The sequence below is a fragment of the Alexandromys fortis genome, unplaced genomic scaffold (assembly GCF_014885135.2).
Source record: "Alexandromys fortis isolate MF-2015 unplaced genomic scaffold, M_Fortis_MF-2015_v1.1 scaffold_91, whole genome shotgun sequence".
NCBI lineage: Eukaryota > Metazoa > Chordata > Mammalia > Rodentia > Cricetidae > Alexandromys > Alexandromys fortis.
Window position 1 is genome coordinate 5,871,123 of NW_026067968.1, and position 12,965 is coordinate 5,884,087.

Sequence of the window (12,965 nt, forward strand, 5' to 3'; positions counted from 1 at the left end):
TACGCCTTTAATCTCAGCACTCAGGAGGCAGAGGCAGGTAGACCTCGGGGAGTACAAGGCCAGCCTGGTCTACAAGAGCTAGTTCCAGGACAGGCTCCAAAGCTACAGAGAAACCCTGTTTCGAAAAACAAAACTAACTAACTAACTAAATAAATAAATAAATAAAAAATAATGAGTTTGATGAACCTGATCAGAGGAGGACTAAGGGCTCAGTCACTCAAGCATATAGTAATAGAAAACCCAAAATGTCAGTGAATTAGGCATACAAAAAGTTTCTTGAATTTGTACTGGCTAATTTTATGTTTATTTGGCACAAGCTATAGCTATCAGATTGGAGGAAGCCTCAGTTGAGAAGATGCCTCCATAAGTAATGGGCTGTGGGGCATTTTCTAAATTACTGATTGATGGGAGTGGACTCAGCCCATTATGGGTGGTGCCACCCCTGGGCTGGTGGTTCTGGGTTATTTAAGAAAGCTAGTCCTCTGCATCAGTTCCTGCCTCCAGGTTCCTGTCTCTGACTTAATCTAGTGATGAGTAGCAATGTGGAATTGTCAGTCAAATCTTTTTTCTCCCCAGTTTGCTTTTAGTCATGGTGTTTCATCACAGCAATAGTGACTCTAACTAGGACAGAACCTGAAGATGTAAACTATACCTCCAGGTTGAATCAGACAGAATGACAATGTGCACCTGTTGGTTATATCAGGGTGATGTCCAAGGGCTGTGGACTAAGGGGAAAGACTGAGATTCAAGCTCAGCTCAGTGGTCTCAACTGAGTCTCTCACTTCAGTGCCGTCTTCTGAAAGTTGGGGAAGAGGCCACCTCATGCCCGGGCAGGGCAAGGTTAACCACAGGTGCTGGTGAGTATAGAGTATCTTGATTTAGTGCATGAATGAGCAGGTAGGAGCTGCAGGGTGCATGGGTTCAAACGTGGCTGATCTCTATGGGAACCAGACATTAACGAGGAGGGGGTTATTTCTTTAGAGTGGGCTTATTGTTCTAATACAGGCTTTCTCGTGTGTCCTACTCAGACAGGTGGGACATCATTGCTGGATGTTTTCGGTGGAGTCTTTACAAGACTCTTTTTCTGGGGGGTGGGGATTGAAGCAGAGCTAGAGTCAGTTGAGAAAAGTTGGAGATTGATTTGTTTTGAGATTGTTTTCACTGTAGCCCAGGCTAACCTGAAGCTTACTGTCTAAATCTGAACTAACAGCAATACACTTGCTGCAGTCTTTTGAGTGCTGGGATTACAAGTATTCTTCTGACTGTTAAAGAAGTATGAAAATGAATTTAGGCATGACTATTGGGACCATTTATGAGAGAGAGAGAGAGAGAGAGAGAGAGAGAGAGAGAGAGAGAGAGAGAAGAGAGAAGAGAGAAGAGAGGAGAGAGATGTGCACTTAGGAAAAGGACAGCACATACTTGAGTTGTGGAGTCTTCTCAAGAGAGCTGCCTCCTGGCTTACTTTAGTTCACACTAATCCTGATCTTCTCATGGATGCCCATGATTAATTCCTATAGTTTTGTATCTCTTTGTTGTTGCACTGCCTTTCTGGCTAGATCATAAACTCCTTGAAAAGAATTATGCTTTATGCTCTTCTGTTCTACCACTGTGTTGACTATAGTGTCAGTAATTAATTTTTCTTTATAATATCATTATTATTTCACATGTATGGATTTTGCCTGCATGTAAATCTGCAGCACATGCATGCTTTGCCTATAGAGGCCAAAAGAGAGCTTCAGGCCCCTGGAACTGGAACCACATGATTGTGAGCCATAATGAGGGTGCTGGTGATTCCGCCCAGGTCCTCCGGAAGAACCACTGAGCTGTCTCTATCATCCCAGTTTGGTTGTTTATTTTGTTTTTTTGGGACAGGGTTTCTCTGTAGCTTTGGAGCCTGTCTTGGAACTAACTCTTATAGTTCAGGCTGGCCTCAAACTCACAGAGATCAGACTGGCTCTACCTCTCAAGTGCTTGGATTAAAGGCATGCGCCACCACCGCCTGGCGTTTATTTTTATTTTAAATTATGTGAATGTGCCTCTGTATGGGGGGGGGGGTATGTGCATGTGAGTGCAATATGAGTGGTGGCCAGTAGAGGGCATCCCATGGAGCTGGAGTTACAGGAGGTTGTAGGCTACCTGACTTGGGTATTTCCCAAAGTTGAGTGAGTATTCTGCAAGTGCGTTACATGCTTTTAACCATTAAGACATCTTTGTTACCCTCTCGCCTCCCAACCATGATTCTTTCCTGTTGAAAATATCATGTTTCCATTATTAAACATTGTGGCTTTTTGGTATGACAAGGCACTCACTGAGTTACAATGCTGTATTCTGTAGCCTGCAGGTTTCCCTAGATGATGAATAAGCATTCCTTCTGCCTGAAGAACATCGGTGAAAACCTTGACCATGGCATCGATATCAGAACCTGTAACATTCCGAGAATTCTGCCCTTTGTACTATCTCCTCAATGCCATTCCCACAAAGATCCAGAGGGGCTTTCGCTCTATTCTGGTCTACCTCACAGCCCTGGATGCCAACGGGGACTACATTGCGGTGGGCAGCAGCATCGGCATGCTCTACTTGTACTGTCGGCACCTCAACCAGATGAAGAAGTACAACTTTGAAGTAAGTCTTGTTTTCCTTTGCATCTGATTATGTGCCAGCCGTAGCTGCTGTTTCTCCACTGTGTTCTACCTGTGCTACATGGGGCACTTTACCTTTGACTTGCTGGCCTCCAGCTTCATACCTCACTCCAACTAAATATTGGTGTTTTTCTTTCCTCACCTCTGTCAGGGGCCAGCCTCGACAAAAATACCTTTCTTCCAAAGATGAGGCCTGCGAATTTAGAAATATAGTAAAGAATACAAAGACGTGTACAAAAATAATAAAACACAGAAACACACAGAATAGTATTGGGAGGGAATTTCAGTGACTACTGAAAATTCAACCGCGTTTAATATCCAACAGTTTAATATACCCCTAATTTCAAAAGGTAGGAGTAGAACAAAAGGACTTGCATTAACAGACAAATTGAAAGGCCTGAGGTACATTCCTCACTCCTGCCCTCGACTCCTCTGTTGGCAAACCACTCCCTGGGTGGAATCCCAAGTTATTTTCATAAAGGGAACAGAGCTTAGTTGGATCCTTAGACTTTTGTTTTAAGCTGGAACCAACTACTTCCCTGTTTCAGGAGCACTAGGTCTGGCAACTAGCCACACCTATTTACAATAGCCTTGAGAGAGCAGAACTCTTGATTTACAACTAGGTGGGACTTCTGTTTGAATTAGAAGCACAAAACAAGTCTCTCTGACCTTTGGCCTCTGTGGGCCCTCACAGACCTCTGTCTCTAAAAGTCTTTCCTCACTTTACAAGGACATTTAAATGTTTACCTATCACACCAGGCAGTGGTGGTACACACCTTTAGTCCCAGCACACACGAGGCAGAGGCAGGCAGATCTCTGAGTCTGAGGCCAGCTTGGTCTATGTAGTGAGTTCCAGGACAGCCAGGGCTACACCAAGAAACTCTTGAAAAACAAACAAACAGAACAATGTTTACCAATTGCTAACAAAGTTTGTTTCTCAGTGTTGTGCCCAGATTACGACCCCCAGAGAGAGACCACCAGAGAGGCCCAGACTGTAATAAGCAAGGTTTAATTAGCATAATACAAGCATGTTTGGAACCCATCTCTGACCCCACTGCAGTGAGGTAGAGAGGGGTTGTATATCCTCTGTGGGGTAAGTTTTTAAAGGTGTAACTACAAAGAGGCTTTTTGAAGCTGCTTTTGGCATGGGTGCAAGGTCTTTTGCTCTGTCCCATCCTGCTTCTTTATCACCAGGTGACTGGCTGGCTGGGCTAAGTGACACTGTGCTTGGAATCTCCCGGGTAGGAGTGGGCAAGGCCACTATCTTCCTAGGAAAACATTCTGCTAGGAAATTTCTTCTCGTCCCTTTGAGAATAAGGGGTGAGGGTCCCACACTCACTATCTAACTTAAATTCTACTCTCTTGAGATTATTCTGCAAAAGATTTATGGTAATCATTGACATAGTCCCAGACTATACACATCTTAAATAAAGTGACTTCTATACACAGAGCTCCTGATTCTCATATGTCGACTCAAGCATTTCTGAGTGCTGTATGGGTATGTGAATGGCCTGGTACAGCTGTCACCATTTAGTGAGCTTCTGTAGCTTACCAAGTACATAGCTTTAGTCTTAAAATAAAAACAAGCTGGGCGGTGGTGCCACAAGCCTTTAACCCCAGCATCCAGGATGCAGAGGCCAGCTCGATCTATAGAGTTAGTTCTAGGACAGCCAGGGTTATACAAAGGATTCCTGTCTCGAAAAACAAAACAAACAAGCAAACAAAAAAACCCCACAAAACAAAAACTCTCTATGTATATAGCCCTGGAACCCATGACCTTATGACTTATTCTGAGTTAAGATTCCAGGTGCCCTAAGTTATGCCTGGTGGATGATAGTAAGTGACGACACTGGCATTTGAACTTGGCAGACTCTCTAGTCTGAACTAATGTAGCTTAGCAGTGGCATGCTTGCCTAGATGCATACAAGCCACTGGGTTCAGTCCTCAGTACTGAAAACAACAATAGCAACAAAACTATTGTAGGGGCTAGAGAGATGGCCCAGCAGTTAAGACTTTTATAGAGGACCTGGGTTCGGTTTCCAGCACCCTCATAGTGACGCACAACCATCCCTAATTCTAGTTCCAGGGAATCTTCTGAACTCCCAAGAGCATCAGCCATGCATGTGGTACACATATGTATATATAAGCAAAACGCTTATACACATATGCATTATATAACTTAAAAAGAAAAATTGTTGCTCTTGTTGTTTTTAGTTAGGTAGGTAGGTGGTTCAAGATACCATCCTGATGTAGCCCAAACTAGCCTGGAATTCACCATGTAGCTTAAACTAGCCTCAAGCTTGTGATCCTCCTACGTCGGCCTCTTAAGTTCTGGGATTGTTGGCAAGCACCACCATGCCCATTTCCCATTGCTATTTACTTATTTATTTATTTGGTGGATAATATTTAACAGATTCGACTGCTCAAGTCCCCCAAACATTGAAGATAATCATATTTAATATTTAAACTATAATTACAAATTTAATATATCAAAAATTTCTCAAATCTTCAGTTAACAAGGAAGAGTTATGAATGAAAGATGAACCCTAGCAAAATAAACTGAAGTTACTGACAGAGACATAGAGCTTAAACTGCTAAGGATAAGAAAAACTCTTAGGCTGCACATGGTGGCACCGCATGTCGTTAATCCTAGCACTGGTGTGACAAAGGCAAGTGGATCTCTGTGAGTTCAAGGGCAACCTGTTCTACACAGCGAGTTCCAGGACAATCAGGCCTATTAGAGAGCCCCTGTCTCAAACAGAACAAACAAACAAAAACAAAACTCTTAAACATAACTAGAAAAAGTAGCCTATTACCTGTAGGGGATGGTGATTTGAATGACTGTACATTTCCCTTAGAAATCAGAAGACAGTAGCATATATTCTGAAAGAACTACCCAGCTGAGGATGGTAGCACACACTTGTCTCAGCTACATGAGAACCTGTGGTAACAGGATCACTTGAGTCCCCAAACAACACAGCAAGACCTCTCTTAAACAAAACTTCCAAGAATTTCCTAGCCTCGAAATGTCTGTTATAAACAAGAGATATCTGGGTGTCATAGCTCACACCTGGAATCCTAGTACTTGACAAGCTAGACAGGCAGATTGCTGTGATTTTAAGGTTAACCTGGACTACTGAGTGAGACCCTCTCTCAGAAAAACCAAGGTAAAAACCCGTGATCCTAGCTTTCAGAGGCTGAGGTAGCCTCCTGAGATTGTGAGTGAGGCCAGCCAGTTCTACACAGCAGTTCAGGCCTGCCAGAGTTTTATACAACAAATAATTAAACACATAGAAGAGAAGGAAAAGGAGGGATGGGAAGCAAAGTTTTCTTAGTTAAAGGAAAACAGAATATTGATTTTCAATATCTGCTCTGAAGTTATTGTTTAAGGAAATCCTTCAGAGGGAACAGCATCAGGAATGAAAGAACAGTTAGAGTAAATTCTTTTTTTTTTTAAAGATTTATTTATTTATTATGTATACAACATTCTGCCTCCATGTATGCCCACACGTCAGAGGAGGGCGCCAGATCTCAGTACAGATGGTTGTGAGCCACCATGTGGTTGCTGGGAATTGAACTCAGGACCTCTGGAAGAGCAGCCAGTGCTCTTAACCTCTGAGCCACCTCTCCAGCCCCTAGAGTAAATTCTTAAGGAAATAAAATGCCCAGGTTATTTTTTCTATATTGAGTTCTTTAAGATATATTTGACAGTTGAAATCGATGTATGTAGATAAGTCATATGAAAGACAGTTATAACATGAGTGGGGTGCTATATGGTGCTAAGGATCATATATTCTGTTTGCAGAGGTGAAAAGTATATGTGAGTTAGGGATGCAGCTCAGTGTGGTAGAGCACATGCTTACTAAGTACAAGCCTATGCACCCCCGGGTTAAATATGCATATTTATTTACTACATATACAAGTATTTAAGTGCAAATGATTCAAATATATCTAAAAGACAGAAATTGTCAGAGCAAATTCACAAAAAGATGAAGGCAAAGCATAGAAGAATGTGCCTGTTACTTTGTGTGATGTGTGTGTGTGTGTGTGTGTGTGTGTGTGTGTGTATGTGTTTGATCCCTGAAGCTCATTGGCCAGCCAGAGGTTCAGTTTCAGTGAGAGACCCTGCTGAAAACAAAGATGATGAACTGGGAGTATGATCCTCAGGTAAAGGCACTTGCTGCTTGGAACCCGTGTAGTGGAAGGAGAGAATCAGTTTCTACAGTTTGTCCTTGGACCTCTACATGTGTACATAGGATGTGCTTATTCACACACACAAAATAAACAAGTAAATGTAAAGCAATTTTTAAAGCAATTGAAGAAAGACACCCAACATCAACCTCTGAGGCTCTACATGCATGCACACACATGTTCATGTGTACTCACATGTACACATCTATACTAACAGGTACATACACCACGCACAATACAACACATACATACCATGCCATACTCAAACAGAAAGAGTGAAATAAATATAGCACTAGACAGAAATTCAATTAAAATGCAATGGTACAAAGTAAGTTAAAAGTAACAGGATAGGGCTGGGGCGATAGCCTAGTTGGGGAAGTACTTGCTGCACAAAGCAGGAGGATTCAAATTCAGATCTACAGCACTACACAAAAAAGCCTCCAGTTCCAGCACTGAGGGCCAGAGATAGAGGGATTCTGGGGGCTTATTGACCAGCCGGACAGTCTAGCTGAAAAGGTGAGCTCCAAGATCAGCTAGAGATCCTGTCTTAGAAAATGAGTTAAAGGGGCTGGAGAGATGGCTCATCCGTTAAGAGCACCGGATGCTTATCCAGAGGACCTGGGTTCAATTCTCAGCACCCACATGGCAACTCACAACTGCCTGTAAACTCCACTTCCTCAGGATCTCACATCTTCACACCAATGCACATAAAATAAAGTTAAGGTAAAAATTGTTAAAAAAAAAAAAAAAAAGAAAAAGAAAAGTAAAGAAAATAGGTTAAAGAGTGTACTGGTTAGGTTCATGTCAACTTCATACAAGCTAGAGTTTTTTTGAAAGATGGAACTTCAACTGAGCAATGTACCCACTAGGGTAAGCACTCCCCTCCCCCGCTTTAGTTTTTCAGGACAGGGTTTTTCTGTGTAGGCTGTCCTAGAACTAGCTCTGTACACCAGGCTTGCCTTGAGCTCTGAGCTCCACCTGCCTCTGCTTCTCAACTGTCTGGCATGGTGCATCTCACTGTAGTCTTTGCTGCCCATTGGCTAGTAGTCCTGGGTGCCATAAGACAGTAGACTGCACACGCCGTCATGAGGAACAAGCCCGGAAGCATAGATGCACCGATGTCCATGGCTTCTGCATCAGCTCCTGTCTCCAAGTTCCTGCCTTGTTCACCTGCCCTGGCTTCCTTCATGATTGACTGTAGAGTCTTTTACTGAACCAGAAACTGGCCATGTTGCATAGGCTAGCTGACCATTGAGGTCCCAGGATCCATCTATCTCAGCACTTCAGGGCTGGGGTTATAGTCATATACACACATTCCTGCCTTTTTTTTTTTTTTTTAACTTGGGTGCTAGGGAGTTGAACTCAGATCCTCAAGCTTAAGCATTCTTAATCACTGAGTCATCGCCTCAATCCCTTGAAATAGCATCTTTTTTGTTTCGTTTTTTCAAGACAGGGTTTCTCTGTGTAGCTCTGGCTGTCTTGGAATTTGCTGTGTAGACCAGGCTGGCCTCGAACTCAGAGATCTGCCTGTCTTTGCCTCCTGAATGCTAGGATTAAAGGCATGCACCAACACTGCCCAGCCAAATGGCATCTTTTAAAATGAAGTTATGTCCTAAAGAAGGAAGCAGACCTTTAATGTGGTAAATATAGCTAGTATGTGCTTTTGTGAGTAGTATCTTTGAAATTCCACCACCAGCTCCCCACCCCCAGGTGGTGGGAGGGGGCAGATGGAAACACAAGAATTTCTTCTTTCTTATTGGCCAAAAGTATGATGATGATGGACTAGAGTTTCCAACTGTCTGATTTGAAGCTAAATACATGATGTGTCTTTGCTTAGTCTTCAGCTTGTAATTTCTTGGCCTCTCCTTCAGGTTCCTCTATAGTTTGATACCCAAGGGGGGTTCCTAGCTCTCAGTTTCACAATGTCTCCATGCTTATTCTCCCAGCAAATTCAGTCAGCAGCTATCTTTGGAGTCAGTATTCTCTCTCATGCCAGGTCCTCGATCTGTGTAAAACACACTGTGGGCAGTCTCTGCCTTTGTGAAGCTACAAGTCTAAAGAAAAGACCAGAAAAATAAGAGAAGTAAGCTAAGTAAAATATCAAGCAAACGAAGCAGAACAAACCGGTCAAGGGGCTAACGGTGTCAAGAGGTGTGGTAGCAATTAGCAGGAAGTCCAGGGAACATCCAGCTGGGAACATGACACTTAACAAACATTTCATGAGCACGCCAACACAGTATGTTGATCCTCCTGTAGTGGTCCATTCTAGCAGGAGGATTGTAAAGCCCCTGAGCCTGGTCATGTCCATTCTGTTTTTCAGTCCAAAGAGTCAGGGTTCAGAAAGTGATGAATGTTTCATTCAGTTCAATCTGGTATAGTTTCTAAAGTGATGCAGAAATTTGTCTCTCCATGCAGCTAAAGGTGTGTGTCTAATGTCTTCCTTTGCCATTCCCTATGAAAGTAACTCCTGGATCTGGTGATTAGAGGCCTATGATGTCTGCTCATTGATGTGTTGGTATCATTGTAACATGGAGGCCCTCACATGTCCTTACCATGGGTTGTTCCAATTCATTAATGGCATAAAGCTTGCCTGAAGTTCAGAGAGTAAAACAGCAGCACTGATCAGTCTTACAGACCAGGCAGTGGTGACACACACCTCTAATCCCAGTAGCCACACTAGTTTACTATAGAAACCTTTAATTCCAGCCCTATAGAGAAATATAAGACAGGAGGAGACAGCTCACATACACAGTCTCATTCTGAGATTCCTGGAGGCAGAATCGCCATTTTAGACTGAGGTAGAAGTAAGAGTCAGTGGCTGGCTGTTTTGCTTTTCTGACCTTCAGGTTGGACCCCAATTTCTGTCTCTGTTTTTTTTTTTTTTATTAATTGTGCTACAGCTAAGAATTTAATTTTCAAAAATTTTTGATAATGCCTCCTGTCTCCTTATTTAGGAGTCTGAGGCAGAAGATCGATCTGTTTAAAGCCATTGTGGGCTTTGTAATACATTCCAGGCCAGCCTGGGCTATCTGTCTTGGCACACCCTCATTTTGGATTTCTTGGAACTGGAATCACAGATGATTGTGAGCTGTCTTGTGGGTACTGGGTACTGATCCCAGGTTCTCCAGAAGAGTAGCAAGTGCACTATTAACCTCTGACATCTTAAAATCTTTCCATTCCAACCACATAATAGTTCTTCATTCCCCTAGTTCAGTTTAATTCCAAATTTATGTCTGTGTGTGCATGTGAGGACTTTTGTTGTTGTTATTTTTCTTTTTCAGAGGGGATCTTGTATGCATTCACTGTATAGTCAAGGATATCTTTTAACTCCTGGTCTTTCTTCCTGTGTCCCCCAAGTGCTGGGATTACAGATGTGTGCTACTATACCTGGTTTATGTAGTGCTGGGGGGAGGTCAAACCCAGGACTTCATGTGTGCCAAGCAAATACTCTACCAAATCGAGCCATGTTCTTGGCATCCCCACAATTTGTTTTTCATGGAAATTAACAAACTGATTTTAAAGTGTAGATGAAATTGTAACAAGTAAAATAGCCAGTATAGTAGTTCAAAAGAATGAGATGTGAGACAATGAGCTCATGGGAAACAAATTACAAAACTTCAGTAGCTAAGGCAGTGTGGCATTAGTACAAACAAGGGCAGGGCAGATTACTGGCACAGAGCCAAGGGGAGACAGCCACAGTGTATTTGGACACTGGAGTCATTATAGATGTGTATAGGCTGAGGATCTCTTGTCTAAACTATTTGAGACCACTATTGGTTCTACTTTTTGAGTTTGAATTGGGCTGGAGTTAGGACTGGGCAAGCTGTACTACAGGATGTTTTCTGATAAATGGCCTGCAGCATTGAATATGGACATAGAAGGAAAGTGGGCTGGATCCTGTTTCACTTCATATGGTGATTTTGTCAGCATTTTAAGTATTGGGGTTGTGTGCTGGCAATCTAGGTGTCCTCCTTCCTGAGTCATTTGCCTCATCCTGTTGTTTAGGCTCTCTGAGCTTCAGGCCTGTGCTTCCCCTTCAGCCAGTATCACTCCTTACTTCATTGTGAGTTAAGGAAGTTGCCAGAGGAGGCAGCAAGGTTGTGTGAGAACTCTTAACAGTCGCTCTTTGTTAGTGAAGAAGGAAAAAGGCAAATTTTATGAAACTCTATCTTATTTGGCCTTCTTAACTATGTCAGAATATTTTGCACATACCAGGTATTTGATATGCTAGCAGGTTCTGCTGAAGTTTAAGCTTTGGCTCACCACAAGATGCTCATAATGAAACCTTTGTCAGACTTCATGGTTCCCATGAGCCAGCTCACAAAGAGTGCTTTCTCCTGATGTGGTTTTGTCCACATATAAAGGAAAAGCAGCCTGCCAAGGTGCCTGAGAAGGTGGGTGGAGCCAGCCTGATGCTTTGGTGTAGGCCCAGAAAGCCAGTCCAGGCACCTTTCAAATCAAATCTTCCTTACCAGCTTTGCTTCCTTTTGAGACAGTCTCACTTTATTGTTCAGGCTGGCCTTGAACTCATGGCAGTCCTCTTGGCCCAATCTCCTGAGTACTGGGAGTTGCCAATTTGCATCTTCCCGGTCTTCACGTTTTTTATTATTGGATTTCTGTTTCAGGAGGTTTTATTGCTAGTCAGAAGACAGCAATATGTGGTGTAGGAAGTTGAGAATAAGGGAGGCAGGAGATTTAACACACAATAGATTAGATCACAGGTGGCCAGAGTTATCTGAAAGAAACAGCAAGGTGACTTGATGGGTAAGGACCTGTGACCTGAGTTCAATCTGGAGGACCCACATAGAGCAAGAAGAAAACCTATTCCTGCAAGTTACCCTCTTACCTGTACCCAGCGTACACAGCATGTGTGCACACACAGATACACATCCCAAATAAGCAAGCAGAAGAATGTCTCCCAGGCCAGATTGAGAAAGGACTGCTTCTATACCAGAAAAGAGAATGACAGAAGGAAGGGACTGTCTGCTGTGTCCACAGAGGGACAGCTCTATTCAAGGTCTGTGCTTCAACCCTTGTGGTCTGTGAACATGATATTTGATCAGAAATTGTTCCCTTCTTGCCAAGTATTCCACAGAACTTGTTGATAGACTGTGGGGGTAGAATACATAGGTCACTCCTCTGGGCATTCTTTGCATAGCCATTCATTTATTATAAAATAACAAAGTGGCTTTTTTACTAAATCTCTAATCTCTCAGATATTGTCATTAGTCAGTCTCCTTGGCTGATGAACAGCAGACACCAAAAAGATTGAGTATCTGGGTCATGAAGGTTAGGGCCAGACCTTCATGTGCTAAATCACCATTAGGAATGACCCACTCCAGTGTTCAAGGGGGCATATACTTTAGGAAAAGGTATGATTAAAAACAAGGGAAGACTTAATCCCAATTTGAAAGCAGGGTTTTGGTGAGATGGATATGTAGTCAGAGAGAGGTACATCAGAGCTGCAGAGATGCTGATGACAATGTCTTCCCAATGTGTCATCATATATGCAAGATCACATTTCATATTCACACATGAAAACAGAATTTTAACTGAGTGTGGTAGTACACTCTGTAATCCCAACACTTGTGATACAGCCAGGGCTACACAGAGAAACCCTATCTCGAAAAGAATGAGACCAGCCTGGGTAACATAGGGTCAGTAACAGCCAAGAAGAATATCATATCAAAGCATTTTGTGTTGTTTGACTGAATGTCATCCAGGGCAGCAACATTACCTATCTGTCTTTCTGTACCTGTCAGGCCTGACCATATTCTCCTATGACCTCCCTCTCATACTTGATCTATTTGATAGAAAAGTATGAGAATCCAGACTTCTCTACAGATGGGTTTATTTGCCTCTGCAAGTGAGATTACAACACAGGCTCTCTTCAGATTAATTGTCTGGCTGTAGCATCTTTAAAGTGAGAGAAAAACTCAGTGCTTGATGCTGAATGGAGCAGATGATTATTGTTACTGCTTGTAATTGGATGGTTCCTGCTCCTACCGCCTGGTCCAAATAACTGACTCAGAGGCTTAATATAAATTATAAATGCTCAGCCAATAGTTTAGGCTTATTACTAACTCTTTTTTTTTTTTTTTTTTTTTTTTTTTTTTTTTTTTTTTTTTTAGGGTT

General features: G+C 42.6%; 1 protein-coding gene across 3 annotated transcripts in view; it reads left to right on the forward strand.

Annotated features, from left to right (window-relative positions):
- Window positions 1–12,965, forward strand: part of Tecpr2 (tectonin beta-propeller repeat containing 2) — a 97,990-nt gene that overhangs the window by 7,998 nt on the left and 77,027 nt on the right. For all 3 annotated transcript variants that reach the window (XM_050154621.1, XM_050154624.1, XM_050154623.1), the window contains exon 2: window positions 2,335–2,622. In XM_050154621.1, coding sequence (XP_050010578.1) covers window positions 2,404–2,622 — 219 coding nt within the window. In that variant the 5' untranslated portion in view covers window positions 2,335–2,403. The remainder of the gene's footprint in view (window positions 1–2,334; window positions 2,623–12,965) is intronic.